The sequence below is a fragment of the Lichenostomus cassidix genome, chromosome 1Ab (genome assembly GCF_008360975.1).
Source record: "Lichenostomus cassidix isolate B80296 chromosome 1Ab, HeHo_3.0, whole genome shotgun sequence".
Lineage (NCBI taxonomy): Eukaryota > Metazoa > Chordata > Aves > Passeriformes > Meliphagidae > Lichenostomus > Lichenostomus cassidix.
In genome coordinates this window covers 4,948,955-4,966,172 of record NC_139481.1, presented here as the reverse complement: position 1 = coordinate 4,966,172, position 17,218 = coordinate 4,948,955, and the positions used below count along the sequence as shown (strand labels likewise).

The window sequence follows — 17,218 nt, the reverse complement described above, 5'->3', positions numbered from 1 at the left end:
AAAAGATTAAAAAAGAACAAGTACTTTAGTTAGCTATTTGAAGCATATTCTAGGAAACACAAAAAGGAACAGTATGTCTGTAGCCCGTAGGTTATCTAAACAATTCTATGCAGGAAAATGTTACTAAGAGAGCTGTTTAAGAGCCCCAGTGGCCCTTTTCAAATAGAGCACTTGATCTACACACTGCTTTCTAAAATACATCACAATTACTTGTAACAAGGTTATGCTGACCCTTCCAATGCAAAGGACATAAAATAGGGTCAACTGTTAATTAAATTCATGCTGCTTTGCTAAACAATGTATGTCATTGAACAAGACCTCTAACATTCCATCACTTTCTCTCACATCAGTGCTCTGGGAAGTGGTGGAAGACAACATTCTTCCTCATACTCTTCTAAAAGCTCCCTCCTTAAGCAAAAACTGTCTCCTAATGCCAGCCAGACCTCAAAAACTGACTTTGTGACTTTTAAAACTGTTGCTCAAGTTCAGTCACTCAGTGCATGCTAATTTATCAGACTATATATCCATCACTGGACTCTCTGAGCTAAAATCTATACACTTAAAAGTGGATGTACAAAATAACATACCAATAATGGTGTCCCAAAATGGGACAGAGCATCTGTAAACTCTGTCCCACACACTAAAGCAACACTAACGATGCATATTGGGCATCCTAACTACATTTATAAGCAGCTGGAAGCCAGTGACCTGAAGGATTGACTAGTATTCATATTATGGTCACTACACTGCCATTTATTTGTTATATGATTCACCTGAAATCAAACAAATGTGGAATTAAATGTATGCTCTTCCCAGAACATAAGCAACTTTCCAAAAATTTACTGGGCTACAGATTTTCTCTGCAATAGCAAAGATCTGGAATGCGTTTTCTTTGAGGTAACTAAAAATCTCCTGCTTAAATTTTAACACTGCAAAATAGGAACACTAGCACAATATTCACCCTTCACCAAAAATGCTTACAGCACTTGGCAGAACACTGTAGTTAATCTGTTCATAATAATACCAGATGGCCTGTTTTCCAAGTTATTAGAGTAGAATACTTCAGATAATGTTGGACTTAAGTCAATAGCTTGGACTATGACGCTGTATGTAACATATTTCTGTAGCCAGTTTGCTTGTTGTGAACACCTGTCTTCTTACAAAGACTTCTGGAAGATCTTTACAAGTTCAAAAGGTGAACTGCTCTTGCTATATTCTGAAACAAAAGTCTTTGAAACAGCCAAGATGGTAGCATTTGAAAACCACACTACATGCACTGAACGAACCATTTCTACACATAGAGGTAGAGACAAGTATTAACATTTCATGCTATTACTCAATAGTTGGTTTCTCCAGCATACGAAATCCCACAGGTTTTTTTGGGGATTTTGTGCAATATAACAGATCCATTGACAGCTTAAGGCCTGAATTATCCCCAGGGTCAATGACATGAAAATATAACTGTCTTATTTTACATAGTACAGCACAGAAATACTGTTTCAGTCAAATTTACTAACTAAATAAAAACTACTAAAACCATCTAGAGCCCCGATGTGGTGTCAATAGCACATTGTCAAAATGAAGTATTTGTTGAAAGCTGACATGACACATTATTTGAAAAGCTTGAGACCTAACAAGATATCAATGGAAATGTTTGTAATTCACATTAAATTTCCTACATTACTTTTCAAAACAAAGATACATTAAATATAGAAGACTGTTATAGCACCAAACTGACTTAAACTGAACAGTCAAGGAAATTCTAAGTTAAGGACATCATCTTATCTTTAAAATCACTGCAATGCAATCCAGTGACCTTTGTTTAGAAAAATGTTAAGGTCCACAGAAAAACCTCAACTATGAAATTCCTTGCTTTTGAAGATTTAAGTCAGACTTCATTTATAATCATTTTCAAGCGTGTAAAGGTGAAAGTGAGTATGTGTGAAAAGCACATTCAAAGCATTCCAGCCAGGCCAAGCAAAAACCAGAGGTGTTCTGATAAACTCACACACTTACATACACACGGTGTGAGGGTGAGGCACAAACAGCATCTGTGGTTTTACTTATTTTGTTTGGGTGAAAACAAGAAAGAAGAGCCCAACTACCTCTGAACACTGGGCCAGGCTCAAAATCAAACACTATTTCACTGGGGACAGAATGAAGGAGGGGACTGGGAGTCCGGGATTGGTATTTCCGAAGACAGCGCATCAGCTGGTTCAAAGGGGCTGTTAGAGAGAAAGAGACGGGCAGGCAGAGACAGAAAGACAGACACATAGAAGAAATGAAAGAAGTCATGGGAAATAACTAGGATGCTTTGACTCCTAATCATAGATTGCTTCTGTACTTTGGAAAAAAAAAAGGCAATTCCCAAGAACAACGTTTTAGGACTGGAAATAGCCAATTGTTTTCAGATGCCAAGCAGACAGTTTATGATCAAAGGTTAAAACCAACATGATCGCACAACATTTAAATGTTGGACAAAATGGGCAAAACTGTGGAGAGCCACACCTATCAACACATACAAAAAATGGCTAAAGCTGGCAACTTTCAATTAGTAGCTTGCAGGATTAAAGGAAATTTCTTTTCAAAAAGCGCTTATTGCTGGCATTATTAAAGACAGCTCCATCAAACACAACACATCCAACCAAATATCAGATTTGCATGGGAGAAACAAAGTTAGTGAAAGCCCACAGTACAAGACCTTTGATATCAGGAAATGGTGCATTGTGGTAATTCAGACCATACTTATGGCTGAAGCAAGTTACAACTAGTAGGAGACAACTGTGTTATCAGAGTTGGAAAAACTGTCATATGCCTGCCCTACTTAGTATTTCTCTATTTTCAATATTTCTACTTTGTTCTTATATTCATAGGAATAAATAGAGCACGTAAGAAGCCCTCTTCAGGACCCTGACAACCAGGGGGAGAAGTGACTCAAGAGGCCCGTGCACAACACATGAAGAAAAATAAACCTCCTGGCACTAGTTCTGACTTAACTGTGAATTAGGGCTGTGAGTTACTGAAGGAAACACAAAAAGACCTGGCTTTAGTGTAAGATCCTAATAATCTGCTTCCAAGAGTAGCACAGGCATGCAGTACAGCAAAGCAGCAACTTCAGCAGGGGTAGAGGGGGAGAAGAACTGGAGTATTTCATGCTGCTTTAGGGTGCAGCAGTTTGTATGGAAGGCCCATCTACCACGATGGTTTTCACTGAAAATCCCTGTTGTTTCCATGGGTGAAAAGGTAACAACAGGCGTAAAAGTCTTTGGGAAGTTGCAGTGTATCTGTGTACAGCCATGTGAGTGAATGAGAGTGTGTGTGTGTCTGTGTGTGTAAGTAAAAAAGTGGAAGTGCAAAATAATTTTAAGACTAAAAAATACTAGATACTACTTCAAAACTTTTTCTCCTTCTGTCTCCCCCACTCCCAAAATGACCAGCAAATGACTCAAATCTTTGTGAAACAAATATTTAGTTCATGGACAAGCAAATGTAAATTCCCTTTTTGTTCTAGTTGTATTTTGCATTGTGCCTGTGTTTTGTAGAAGGAGACAGGGTAACGGGAAGGGACAAACCAGTTGTGTAATTAAATGTAACACAGTAGTTTAAACACTACTTACCTCCCTCTCCTCGTAAACTCTGGTCTCTAATCAAGTCCTATAAAAAAATTAAAAATCTGTGTTTAATTTAGGTATTAACATTTACATTCTGGAATCAGTTGAGGCTGATCAATTTGAGAATCCATGTCATATGTTGCTCATAAAATAAAAGTGGTTTCCTATCCTGACTTACTAATAGCAATGACTCCAAAGAACTACAAAACTTCTCAAAATTAAGTTGCTTTAAAACAGCATCCCTCAGTAGTAAAGTGAAGTATACACTACCCAAAAGAGATGCTGACAAGAAAATATTGACTTAAAAACACAATTGGCCAAAACATAGGAAGAAATATTGACTCAAATGTTCCTATTACAGTAGCACAAATTATCTGAATTTGAATATCAGAACCTGGGACATCAATTTCCTGTGCTGAGGTACACCAGTCAAATGAATCCTGCTTTATTTTTTTTTTGTAACAATACACCTGATTTGCATAGCCAGGCACACAGTTCTTCTCAGAAATGACTAACTGCAACATGTGTCTTTCACTGGCAATCCTCTGTGAACTGAGAGTATCTTTTGCAACATGTCTAGACTAAAAGCAAACTACTCTAAGGATTTTCTAAACAGAAGTAGCAAATTCTGTTTCCTTCTGTATGTCCATTTTAATAATAAAGCTCTTCTTTTATATTTGTATAAATAATAACAAATAACAAATTATATTTGTTCCCTTACATGCTTTACTAAAAGCACTGCCTATGCCTCAGCTGCACCACTGCCATTGACCACATGCAAATGTTTACAGAGTCACACTCTTGAAGTCAACATTTCACCTTTCCCTCAGCTCACATGCAAAACAGATTTTGTGCCTCAGTGTCCAGGCACAAAAAGCAGATTTCAAGACTGCTCACCAGACAAATGACTAATTTCTAGAGAGCAGACTTAAGGGTAAAATACGAACTGTGTATGTTAGAAATTAGTATGTCTCAAAATTAGAAAAAGGCAGTATCTTGAAAGGTCCTACCTGTCCTTATGCTAATACCAACCATTATTATTACGTTTTACCATCCAGAGATTCCAAAATTGTGGAAAAAAACCTTAAGTGTAGCAATTTCTGAACACTCCAAAGGAATGTTCAGAACAACATATACTGGGCTTTTAAACTCTTAAGGAACTATGAGTATAGCTGAACTCAGCTTAATTTAATTTCATTTTCTTCAATGCCAGAAATATTGCCTGGAATACAAATACTCAAATTCTCTATCTAGCATAAAAATGTGTTTAACACAGAGAATGGTTTGCAAGTGTAGTTACTGACTACAGCTAGCAGCATGAGCCTTGGGACTAATGACAAAAAAAAAAAGGCAGTTGTTTGGGGCAGAATGTTTCTTTGAAAATGAAAAGGACAGGACTGTCAAAAGGCAGCTGTGCTTTTGGAGAATGGATTATTTGTGTTCTTACAGCTTTCAACAGCAAAAAAGAATCTATGAAAAAAATGAAAAATGAACGATCTTTAAAGATTCTGACAGACCACTGAGGATTAGCTTTGAAACACAGCACTTGTGTGTTCACAATGAACTTAACACACTGATACTCATAAGGAACACATCAAATCTACTATTGCTGACCTGATTGTCAGTAATACTTACATCAATATTGACTGGCTCGATTGTATTGATGTGGACATTGGGAGCTGAAGAGGATCGGTCGCGTTGCCCAAATTGATTCCGATGGTCTTCATCTGCTGGTCGGAGGGGCTGTGGGATTGGAATGGATTTTGAAGGAGAAGGACTAGGGAGAATTGGTGGTCTGAGAAACAAAGTCAAGGAAAAAGAGGATTTAGGTCTACAAATGGCTTCAAACACTGCATAGTGGGTGTGGTAAGTCCTTTTCAACTATAATAATACATACATAAAAAAACTGATCTAAAGCCCTGAATAAAAACAATTTATAATGAATGGTCTCTACTCCCCTATGATCAATTGCACAACTAACTCTCTGTTGCATACACTACCTAATTACATGGCCGTGAAGTACTCTGAGTTAAAGCAAAGAAAACTCTACCATACTATACCAAACTAATAATAATAAATGCTGATCTGAAAAATTCATGTTGTCCAACATGCACTGCAGATAGAAAGACAGCCTGCAGTTCCCTCACCTCTGAGTCAATGCAATACACTCATTCTAATGGTAACCAATTGAGAACTAAAAACGCTCAACATATTAATGTTACAGTCAGAAAATGTCATAAAACAAAATGTATGGATGTTCAGTGAAGAGAGAGTGAAAATTACATCTGGTCATTCAACCTAATTGATTAATAATCATGTATTATTGATACTAAAAATAACATGGCCAATGTATTATTGATACTAAAAATAAACATATCACCTTTTAACCTCAAAGTTTAAGAAATAACTTTGAATAGCACAACATTTCAAATGTTATTTACAGTGCTACAATGCAATAGCTTTGACTTAAAAGATAAATATTCAGACTACACAGACAAGTTTCCTGAAGAAATGCAAATGCTGCCAGTCATAAATGTAGTTAAAGTCTTTAATTTAAGGTATAATGAACTGAATATTGAAAAACACAAAACATCTAAACACTTGGGGTTTTTGTTTGTAAAATGGCAGAAAATCACTTCTTTGGTTATCCATTAATTTTGTTAAAGTGCAATAAACTGGCAATTATCTCATATTCTAGTCAAGGTCAGACACTGTTAAACCTAATGACTCAATCTAATGGATATAAGGCAAAAGGCTAATGAAAACATTTGCCACCTTTGTCAAAGAAAACTTTGTTAAAATATACATGGTATCTGACAACAAGGTTTTTAAGAATTGGTTTCTTTTCGTGTCACAGGAGTGAAGTCTTCCAGCCATTCAACAACTCATGGATTAATTACCATGCCTACAAAGGCAAGGTCCACAGGGAGAAGCTTCAGAAATAAAACAGACAGCAACAAATAGCAGTAGTAGGTCTTGATGCCACCTATTGTAAGCAAATGCTCCTTAGCCTCTCCAAAGGTCTTTGGGAAAACTAACATTTTCAAGAGGACATCTTGGCATTTTTTCAGAAACAGGTCTGCTTTATAGCCTACTATCCTATCTTTCATTGAAAAGTTGATACAGTTTGGCACTGATCCCAGAACTCAGTGCTGTCTGTATCCTAAGTACCTGTCATCTTTTCCTTTCTGGCCAACAATGTCACAATTGAAAATGGCAAAACAAAGTGCTTGAGAATTAATTAATGTAACAGTCTAGTACGTCTTCCAGTGAAATACTTGAATACGTCTGGGACATGGGGCAGGAGAAAAGAGGTAGAGGGTTCAATACTATTTAACTTTAAAAAAAAAAAAAGCAGTTATCTACTGTCACATGACAGAATATAAATACTGGGAATGCACTGGGAAGCAATGAACTGACACTATCAATAGTCAACTCTCTGAAAAAGGGCCTTGAACAGCCCAGCATTTCAGAAGTTGTTCATAATTTCAGGACCATTTTTTAAAATGCAGTTGTTGTACATATACAGAAGCTGAAGTTTTCATTCATTGCTACCCAAGTGCCTTCAGGTAAAATATGTTCTGTTGTAGAGGAGGAAATTTTGAACTCCTAAACATTTTTGTAAGTAAACCATGCAACTAGAACATACATCAGGAGATGGGACACTGCACACATCCAAGTGCAGGACTTGACTGACATTTAAAGGCACTCTATTTTCATGTTAAAGCAAGCATATCAAATGCTGCACAAAAAATTATCAGAAATCTAAAAAGTGTCTCAGTCAGGCCAGTACTGTCATTGCTGGGATAGCTAACTCCTGCTTAAACTTCCTGACAGTTCTCAGGTAATAAGGAAATTAATGGAAATATGTAACAACATCCATCAGAACACTGCACCAGCAGTGACTGTGAGACACCATCTGAGCTCTGCCACATGACAAAAACAGAAGCAATCAGATTTTCTGTGATCATGAGTCAGCCAAGGGAGAGAAAACCAGATTGAGGCAATATTGTTTCAATTACATCCTCCTTTGAGTCATAAATGGTCATCTGCCACTTCTGTATTTCTGGTCACAGGTCATCATGTCCCTCATGTTGCTAACACAGATACCATGCTACATAATAACATGTTTGAAAACAACTTGAATAGTTTTTTCTACTCATTAAATTTTTACAGGGGAAGTCCAGATCTTTAGAAAACAATTCCAGGCTTATAAAGAATTATTTTTTTTCTTTTTTCAGTCTCTAAGCTATTATTTGGAGGATCTGTGGGCTTTACACAACAAAGAATCCAGACATGGCAACCTCATAAGCAGTTAGCCACATGCTTCAACACGATTTTATTTATGGGTGTCCTTGAGACACTTTCAAAAAAGTAGGTTATTTCTGCTAAATGGAAATTCAGCTTGAAAAAGCTAACTAGTGAAGTAAAAGAGACAAGGGGTTTGCTAGCTAAGACAGCCTACTGAGACCCCAAGCTCAGAAGATATTACCACCAGGTTCTGCCCTTCTGCCCGTGTGTGGCAAAAGCTGTATCTTGATCTGCATCAAGATCTTGATCTATGAAAAACAGGGCACTGCAAAGAATGAGGTGATCCTCTGAGCTACCAAAAGGCTGTTCTTACAGCACTCCTAATTGTAATAACTGGAGAAGAGTAGAAGTGACACTGGAGCTCAAAAGGCCAGATATCATTTGGGAAAGGCTGACATTATCTATTCCAGGCCAGCTCCAAAACTAGTTCTTAGGCTATGGAAGCACAGCGCTGACAAAATGCACTGCAAAAAAACCCCAAAAAACCAAAAAAACTGCATAAACAAAAAAAACCCAAACCAAAACAAAACCCAACACACAAAAAGCCCACAACCAAACAAAAATCCAACCCCCCCAAAAACCCCAGATCAAATAAAACTCCCCAAAAAAACCCAGGCTGAGTCTTAAAGGAACATGCAGTTTGAATAACAGGGTCTGAGTTTCTGTTGTTCCTGTGGCCTCTGTGAACACTTGAGTCACCTCCAAAAGGAGACCTTCTACAAGTAAGCAGATTAATCCCTTTCTCCCAGCCTCCTAAACGTGGGAATTCTTTTAACAAATGCTTCTCTGCTTCTGAGGCAACAAGCCGATAGTTGTCAAATCTCAGTCTAATATGTTATAACCTTTCCTGGCAATGTGACAGAACATGCTTTTACCTTGGACCATATGTTTGGGATTAGCAGCTTGTTCCCTCCCTTTTTATCAGGCAAAACAGATGTTTTATCAGGAGACAAGAATAACTGAATATAAGATGCAAAATTTTTATACCCTTTACCAAGCACAGCAAGTGCCAATGTTTCCATGGATTTACTATTTCATAAAACTGAGTCCACAAGAAAGAGTAAGGTAACTGAGAAAAGTGTCTGCACATATTATACATAAACAAACAATTTCATAGAATCATATAAAATATATCTACTGGATTTTAGAATTTGCAATGATATAAATTAGTTCACTTTACCAATTCAAAAGAAAATTTTAATACAGATTTTCCTCAATATCCTATACTCACCAATGTGATGTTTCATAAGTGTTTAAGAGCTGGTCTACTCAGGAAAGATTTTTCTTGAAATTTTTCTTAAAATAGGTGTATTTGGGCTTCAAGTTTTTGTTGCCTGTATTTTTATTTTGCTGAAGTTGAGCAAATACTTGAACTGAAAATTCACATTCACCTAGCTCTAACTATAGTGTGTGCACCAGTTCTTTTTTAAAATGACAGCATCTCTCCTGGACTGACATTTTCTTTCTCCCCCTCACAGCCTGAACAAGTCCATCTCAGTTTAGCCACTGGGCTCAGTGCTGCACACACCATTTACTTTGCAGGCTGCACACTTATATCCAAACCAAACCTACTGCAAGCTAAAATGTAAATAAAGGCCTTTTTAAAATTTTTTTTTGTTTACAAAAAACTTAGTTTTTGTTACTGCTGTTAATGAAGAACACAGTGCACTCCCAGTTCCAAGCACTTTTTAAGGACTGCTAAGGATCTGGGATACAATGGTATTTCAGCGATACTAGCAAGCAGGTAGACTTTAAATTGCAGAGGCCAAACAGGTTCTGATTTAATTATTGTGGTACTCCACAGACACTGCCAAAAACCAAATTTTTTCTTTCCCCACATCTGCAGACTGGAAATACTCAATAATCCCAAATCAAACGCCAATTTGGAAAAAAGAACAGCAGTACCACTTTGTAACTACAAGCTAAAAATCATTCTTGCAGCACCCTTTGAAGTCAAGTCTAGAAGCACCATGGGACAGATCTGTAATAGTCATTACCTCACACAACCTAGTGCAGCTTTTTATCCTATGATAATTTGTCTTCATCCATGTTGGCTTGTAGGCAAAAAGCAACTACCAGGACAATCACAACAATGTGCACTTATTTATAATGGTCTTTGGGCTCAGATCAAAGCTGATGAGCCTAAAATTCCTGATAGCTTCATACACCAGGGGCTATCTAAAGAACCACACTGTTGTTGTTAGTCCTCCAAACCAGGTCCAGTTCACTAGCATGGTTTTGCAAATAAAGTTTTGGAGAGCAAGAGGTTTCCCCCACCTGTTGTATGGACTAAAAGACTTATCCAAAGATTCTCACACCGGACCTTTTTTGCTCAGCAGGAATGCATATCAAGTTGCACATTGTAGGAACTTAGGGAACATTTATATGGAGAAGCCTGGAAAAGGCCTGGTGTCATAACTTTTAGGAGAAAAGTTAATTGTCTTATGAATTAAAACACAAAGCTTTCACTCACTTAAACACCACAGCACCTAAATGGCATTGTAGTATAAAATGTAATACTGTAAGACTGTATCTTTGCTTCCTTGGCTTTTCAGAAGCTTTTCTAGACGTACGACGAAGTATCTTTGGCTGCAGCAGAATGATCAGCGAACATTTGGGAGACAGAAAGGAAAGCAGAGGTGTTTAATCACAAGCTGGAGCCTGCTCAAAGGCAAGGACTGGCAAGCTTCCAAGAACGGTGCACCAGACATTCCCCTTTTCTTCCTCCAATTTAGAAGACGAAGCATATTGGGAAATGTTGTTTTTCAAAGAGCCAAGATGTTGCCAACTTGCTAATTTCTCTCGTTTTCATGTATCTGAGATCGAGGGAACTGGGTTCACAGAAATTCTGTGCTCATGTTTTACAAGCCAAGATAGAGAAGAAACTTCATGACAGTGCAATGAATGAAACAAATACAATGTATGATATACAGTTTGCTTACTTCAGTTTTATTACAAATGGCTCTTAGCAGGGAGACCTACACTTCTTTTCTTTCCAGTTAACTGCAGGTTGTAACCAAAATGGCTGTTTTGGCACAACAGGATAGTGCAAATGGAAAGAACCAAAATGGGACACAAAACCTAATGTGGAGGCTGGACACATTTTTATAAGGGGTTCAGAAATATGAAATGGGACCATATGTGCTCCCTCATCTTGGGGTAGAAAACCTGGAAGGACTATCTATGGCTCACAGTTGGAAGAATGAAAGGCTACAGGCCTGGATTGCTTTAGGATGTTACACATGAGCAAAGTGAAACAGTTCTCCAGCATGTTTAGCAGCTTTTGCATCATGTCCAATGGTCTTTTCCTTTATGTCCCTTTCTCCTTCAAACTTTTCCATTTGATCCCTTGACAATGTCTCAGCATATCACACACGCCTTTGCTCTCCAGCTTGTCTTGCAACACAGATTTCCTTCTTTTGGGAACTTTGCCTGTCGCTGGGATCCCTTCACAAGGCTAGAGATGAAGAAGGATGTTTGCCTTCTCTTTCCTCAGGTGTACCAAATGATTAGTAACATCCCTTCCTCTGTGAGCTGTGCCATGCAAGACGCTAGGAGAACAGAGAAATCAAAGGAACAATTATTAATCTAGTTAGTGTTATTAAAGTGCTAGTTCCTCATATTTTCCATCCCATTGTTCAACTCTCAAATTTCAATCCCATATTCTCCTCCCAGACAAGATAAGCTCAAATGTCAGCCTTTTTTTTTTCCAGCTGAGCTGCTGTCCCATATTTAAGCAGTCCTCTTTAACAAAACCACAGGTGAGTATATGTTTAAATAGAAAAGGCCAGCTTTTGAAATTCGGCTAGATTAATATTTCCACAATTATGTTTTTAAAAAGCAGGAAAGTATTATTAAGGAAAGGCAGAAAGGGTAACTGGCAAAAGGTATGGACAGTGCTATATGCTCATCCAGTAACATCTAGCTACTTCTAAAGAGGAAATACTACATACACAGATGCTTAGGGAACTGTATGACTAACATGCATATTACATATGAACACCAGCTCATAATCATAATCATTGTCAAAATGAACATAATTTTGCAGGCATGATGTATGCTTTTTTTTTGTTTGTTTAACAATGAAGTGCACAGCAAAGCAAAAATGCAAAAAGGAGAAAGCTAGAAATCTTTTACAGCTTCTGCAATCACAAACATTTATAGATGCAGCACTTGGGAAAAGCTCCTGAGCAGCAGCTAGCAAGTATATTTAAATGTTAACATTTTTATAAATGTGAAGTTTAAAACTTCAAGGCATTAAAGCTTTGGTCTAAAGTTTTTTCTTTCTGTTTTCACTTCACAAAACTAAGACTGCCTGAAGAAGTGCATGGGTCAAGCTAATCCATATTGTTGTAACCTCAAACTGGCATGAATGGACCAATGTGAGGCAAAGGCAATTGAAAAGCAGGACAATTTAGAATATTAGGATTAGGGCTGTTTACTGCCTTTGACATCCACTAGTGTTTAACACAATTGGTATGAACAAGTTTCTTCATGAATTAATAGTTCCAGTCCAGTTACAATTTTGGCTGTACCATGACAAAGACTTGACAAGCAGCCTAGTCCACAATCTGCTGTACTAAATATCCACGGGATCTAAAAGCAACATTCACTACCTTGAAGAAGTACTTCTGAATTCACTTGAATCTGCACAAAACAGTACAAATAAGAACATAATTTCTGTACTTACCAAGTGAGGGTTCCCTCTGTAGGACTGTCAATCTATTTTCCTGGGAGGCAACATATTTGATCTTCCATGAAATAGTCTTGGCTGTCCAGAGAATTTATCTGCTGGTTAAGAGTCCAGAGGTGCTGGCGTAGCTTGCAGTGTGTCTCTGCTTTAGTTTAGGCACAATGTTCACTAATCCAAGAGAGCCTCTCTGCCACATTCAGCTCAAGTCCAGACAGCACACATCCTGGGAATGGTTTTCTGAAGGCTTCTGTATTCGGTGTTCTTAATAAATATGCATCAGATTTCTTGAGTATAATATATATCGCTGAGTTACTCTTCCCTGGAGATTTGTTCAACTACCTAATGGTGGATGGTGCCATTGATCTCTTTGCTGCTGGGAACATAATCTAAATATGGTCTCTTATCTCTTCATGGACAAAGGGGGCAGAATCTTTGTTGGAAGTAGAGGGGGATGGTCAGTTTTAGAGGTCTACTTTTATAAAACCTGGAGCTGCAGCAAACAGATACTATTGGTACATCCCAACATGAAGAGGAAGAAGGCAGCTGGTCTGGAGGATACTAAAGCACAGTATGTGGAAAAGCTACTAAAGCAGTATTATGAACCTGGAACTGACACCTGTTACCATCAGCCTTTATGTGGTTTATTCTGAAACTGAGGTATGTCACTTGAAGGCATAGAAATTGTAGTTTGATAACCAACTGAAAGAATTTGTGAGGATATAATTTTGGTTTATATTAATTTTAAGTACAAAATCTTTCCAGTTTAGACCAGGTCTAAGACATTATGTAGAAGAAATCAGTTTAATAGGTAATGCCCCAATTCCACAGACAGTTACACACATCTTTAACTTACGCTCATTGCTAATTCATAGAATTCGTGTGAATGAAAACATTCACTTCTTTTAAGTTAAGCATAGGTGGATATACTTGCATGACAAGCAAGATTACAAAAATGCAGAGTTGCAAAGCAGTATTTTGAGTGTTTCTAAGCAAAGTACTGAAATGTTACATTATAGAAGAGCAGGAATAAGGTTCATACCCAACAGAATCTGAGGGGGGCACTGAGGGGTATGATCCAGATGCTGGGGTGGTCTCTCCTAAGGAGGCCTCCTCCGGTGGTATGGGGTGATGTTCAAAGAACTTGGAGACAAACAGCAAACTGTGAGGCAAGAACAAAACAAAAAACAACCTAACTGGTGCAAAACCCAGAAGTTTCACAATATAATACTCAAAGACTACAAAAAAGACCCCAAACCCCAAAACCTCATTGATTAAAATCTGTATTTTAAAATAATGATTACACTAACACATTAAGTCTGCAAGATTTGTTGAAAGTATTATTTACTTCATAGAGGATCAAAAGATCATGCCTTAAATACAAACTTTGTGGAGATTAATATTTTAATTTTTTAGTTCAATTTGCAAACATCTGGTTCTTTAAGAAAGTACAACTTATATCGGTGAGTACATAAACTTACACCCTGAGCACAAACTCCAGAGATGCCAATGGAAACAGTTACAAATACCAAAATAAGATGAAATTAAATTCATCCTTGGGGAGAAAAATAGCATTTTAAATTATTCCTTATATAAAAGTCTATTTAAAAGACTTAATAGCCTCTGCTGAGACTAATCAAATTGAACAGAGCCAGTTTACACCAGATCCTAAATCTACATCAAAGACTTACACAAATAGATCAGTAACTCAATCCAAGAATACTGGACTGTTAGGGACATTCTCTTTTATGTTTCTTACCTAGGCATTAATCTTGCTAGCAGATTTATTTTCAATTATTTTAAAACCAACTGCAATTTCATTATAATCAACTAGTGTCTCTTAAAATTTTTTCAGGTTGAAGAGAATAAACAGCCAAAATTTTAAACAGGGCCCTAACAATCACATAATAAAGAACTAGTTTTGATTAATAATAACAACTGTGAACAATGAGAAGTCTGTCTGATACAATCAATTGCTCAGCAGCCCTATTCATCCTTCAAAAAAGCACTTCATAGACCAGCAAAGAAATATGAACTGGTTGTCTGAGCTAGCACAGAAAGAGTATGAATTAAGCAGTCTCACAAGAACAGTTGAACTCCTATTTTTTGGGTTTTTTTCAGGCACCTATCTCCTCTGACTTCCTAAATTACAGATTTAACACGAGAAATCACTGACAGCTGCACACATATTAAAAGGCTCAACTTGAAAAATCAATTGTGGTTACTTACTCAAGTTGGTCATAATTAACACACATCAGTGGCACTTCTGTACTACAGCGCTGGTGAAATTTGTAGCCACAGGTCTGGCAGCGGAATCCCTGGAAAAGCAGCTTCCGACAGAAGTCGCAGAACGCTAACGTGAAGAACGTTTTTCGTACCTACATTGTCAAAAATAATCACAGTTACAAGGAGTCCTTCTGTAAGCCCAAGGTAAGCTATTTACTTTCACCTCCATTAAATGTACTCACAAGCCTCTTTTGTGATGCTGGAGCTACAGTTTTATGTATCAAACAAGTGAACAGTTTTCATGCATTAAAACTTGCTTTCAACTGTTTTTTGGAATTAATGCTTCACTTCGCTAGCAGTGAGAAAAGGAGCAACAAACCTCAAGCAAAACTTCACTATTATCATGATAGAAACAATCATTCAGCATTTATTTGGATACAACCTATAAAACCAAAAGCTTCTGAAATATTATTTCATATTCTAATTTTACTAGAAGCCAAAGAACATTTCTATCTAATACTCACAGGACTGGAAATACACACTGGCATATATATAGGGCTTCAATGTATGGTTACACATACAGTTGTAATCTTGATTACTGTAACTCTGAAACATTTAGAATCACAGAAGGGTACTCATGTATTATCCCCAAATTATAGGGGGGAAATAATTTAGTTAATTTTCAAATTTAGTAATACCTAGCATAAAAACATATTCTTAGTTCTATTATTACACGTAATAATCAGAATTTCAGAAGGATACAAAAAAGTGTTAAGCCTACTGGGTTTCACCCAACTAGCCATAGCCCAAACTGCTTGTTTGAGCTAAATAGTTTGAATCAGCTTGCAGGTAGAATTTTGCTATGTTTTAAACTGAAATAGAAGGCCTGTCTTCCCAATGTGACAAACATTATTTCCAGGATTTTGTATGTAGCTGGAAACATTTAGACAGATTCTGTTTAGCAGCTTCCATTTACTTGGTGCCTTATCAGGTCAAAACATATTTGTGCACTGCATCATTGATGATGTCAGCACTGCTCTGGGAATAGTTAGTTCATTAGTTAATTGCTGCTGCAGAGCCAGCAGGGAGGCCCAGAATACATTTTATAGATACAGCAATACAAAAATAGTAGATTATTATTACAGCTCTGCAATGCAGTGCTGATTTAAACCCCCTACATTTATAGATTTTAGAGGGTGTATTCCAACCAAACGTGAAAGTTTTAAGGGTGATCAAGTACTCTAACATCACTTATTTCAAATACAATTCTAATTCACTTAAGCTACTGTGATTAAAAACTTCTTTTGCAACTCCCACTACATCCCACAGATGCAAAATATTCCAAGTTGGCAATTTGAATTTGAAAGTACAAAGTTGATGCAGCCCCACTGAACATCTCACAAAACCCAGTACATACGAAATTGTGTGTCGTGAGTGGCACATTCTCCAAAACTTCCACATGCAACTCCTCTCCCGTGAGCCAGGAAATGTCTGTGTCCCAGCCAATTGGCTTCTTCTCTCTAAAGTGCAAATAAGCCTCTCATTAGCATCAGCACACAAGCCCTTGCATGTCTCTTGCCAAAATTGTGAGATCAGCTAAAAAGTTACACTGTGGGAGGTTGCTACCCAGTCTAGCTGCAGGAAACTTTAGAAGGAAGACCTTAGGCTCAGAACAGGGCAAACAAAGCACACCTTCCCTGGAAAAATCTGCTTGAAGGAAATGAACTTTTTCAATCAGCTCCAGTAGTGGCCAATTCCTTGTTTCTAACGTGGCAGATGCCTTTTTGATCAAATAAAGTGTTTGTGAAGGTACCTGTTGTGTAACAGTTCCAGAGAGAAGGCTAATTGTGTACATGAAGATAATATACAAATTTTAGGGCTGAAAACTGGGGTTTTTTTCCTCCCAAGGGAACTTTCTCCGGTTAAGAATGCATTATAACTAAATGAAACAAAACCAAGAAGTTAACACAACCTATTTAATACTCGTTTGGTTAGCAAGAGTTTGATTGAGTGTTTTGCCATAATCTCAATATTATGGCCAAGCCTTTTCCTAGGAGTTTGCTATTCTTTTCAACATGTCTGTAATGCGCAAATTGTTTAGTGCAAAGCACCATATAATTCTGAACTTTGTAAACAACTTCTGGATAGAACTGGCCATCCTGAGTAGCTCCAGTAAGAGATTCTAAGAGCAAAAAAAGCATCCCACACAAACCATACCCATCTTGTATTCTGTAAACAGCACAGCATTCTGGAATAAGACCTCTCATCATCAGTGCTTTTTTTAGGCTGTCTCGGACTGTCACTCCACATCTTGCTGGAACCTAAAGGTCAAATACAAAAGAAATGAGTTAAAGCAATTTCCAGTTTATCCCCCCAAACT

The 17,218-nt window shown here is 37.4% G+C and overlaps 1 protein-coding gene across 3 annotated transcripts in view; it reads right to left on the bottom strand.

Annotated features, from left to right (window-relative positions):
- Positions 1-17,218, bottom strand: part of BRAF (B-Raf proto-oncogene, serine/threonine kinase) — a 74,902-nt gene that overhangs the window by 19,124 nt on the left and 38,560 nt on the right. For all 3 annotated transcript variants that reach the window (XM_085049520.1, XM_085049518.1, XM_085049519.1), the window contains exons 4-9: positions 17,056-17,159; positions 16,256-16,358; positions 14,842-14,990; positions 13,655-13,774; positions 5,247-5,406; positions 3,618-3,654 (exon numbers count right to left, since the gene is read on the bottom strand). In XM_085049520.1, coding sequence (XP_084905646.1) covers positions 3,618-3,654; positions 5,247-5,406; positions 13,655-13,774; positions 14,842-14,990; positions 16,256-16,358; positions 17,056-17,159 — 673 coding nt within the window. The remainder of the gene's footprint in view (positions 1-3,617; positions 3,655-5,246; positions 5,407-13,654; positions 13,775-14,841; positions 14,991-16,255; positions 16,359-17,055; positions 17,160-17,218) is intronic.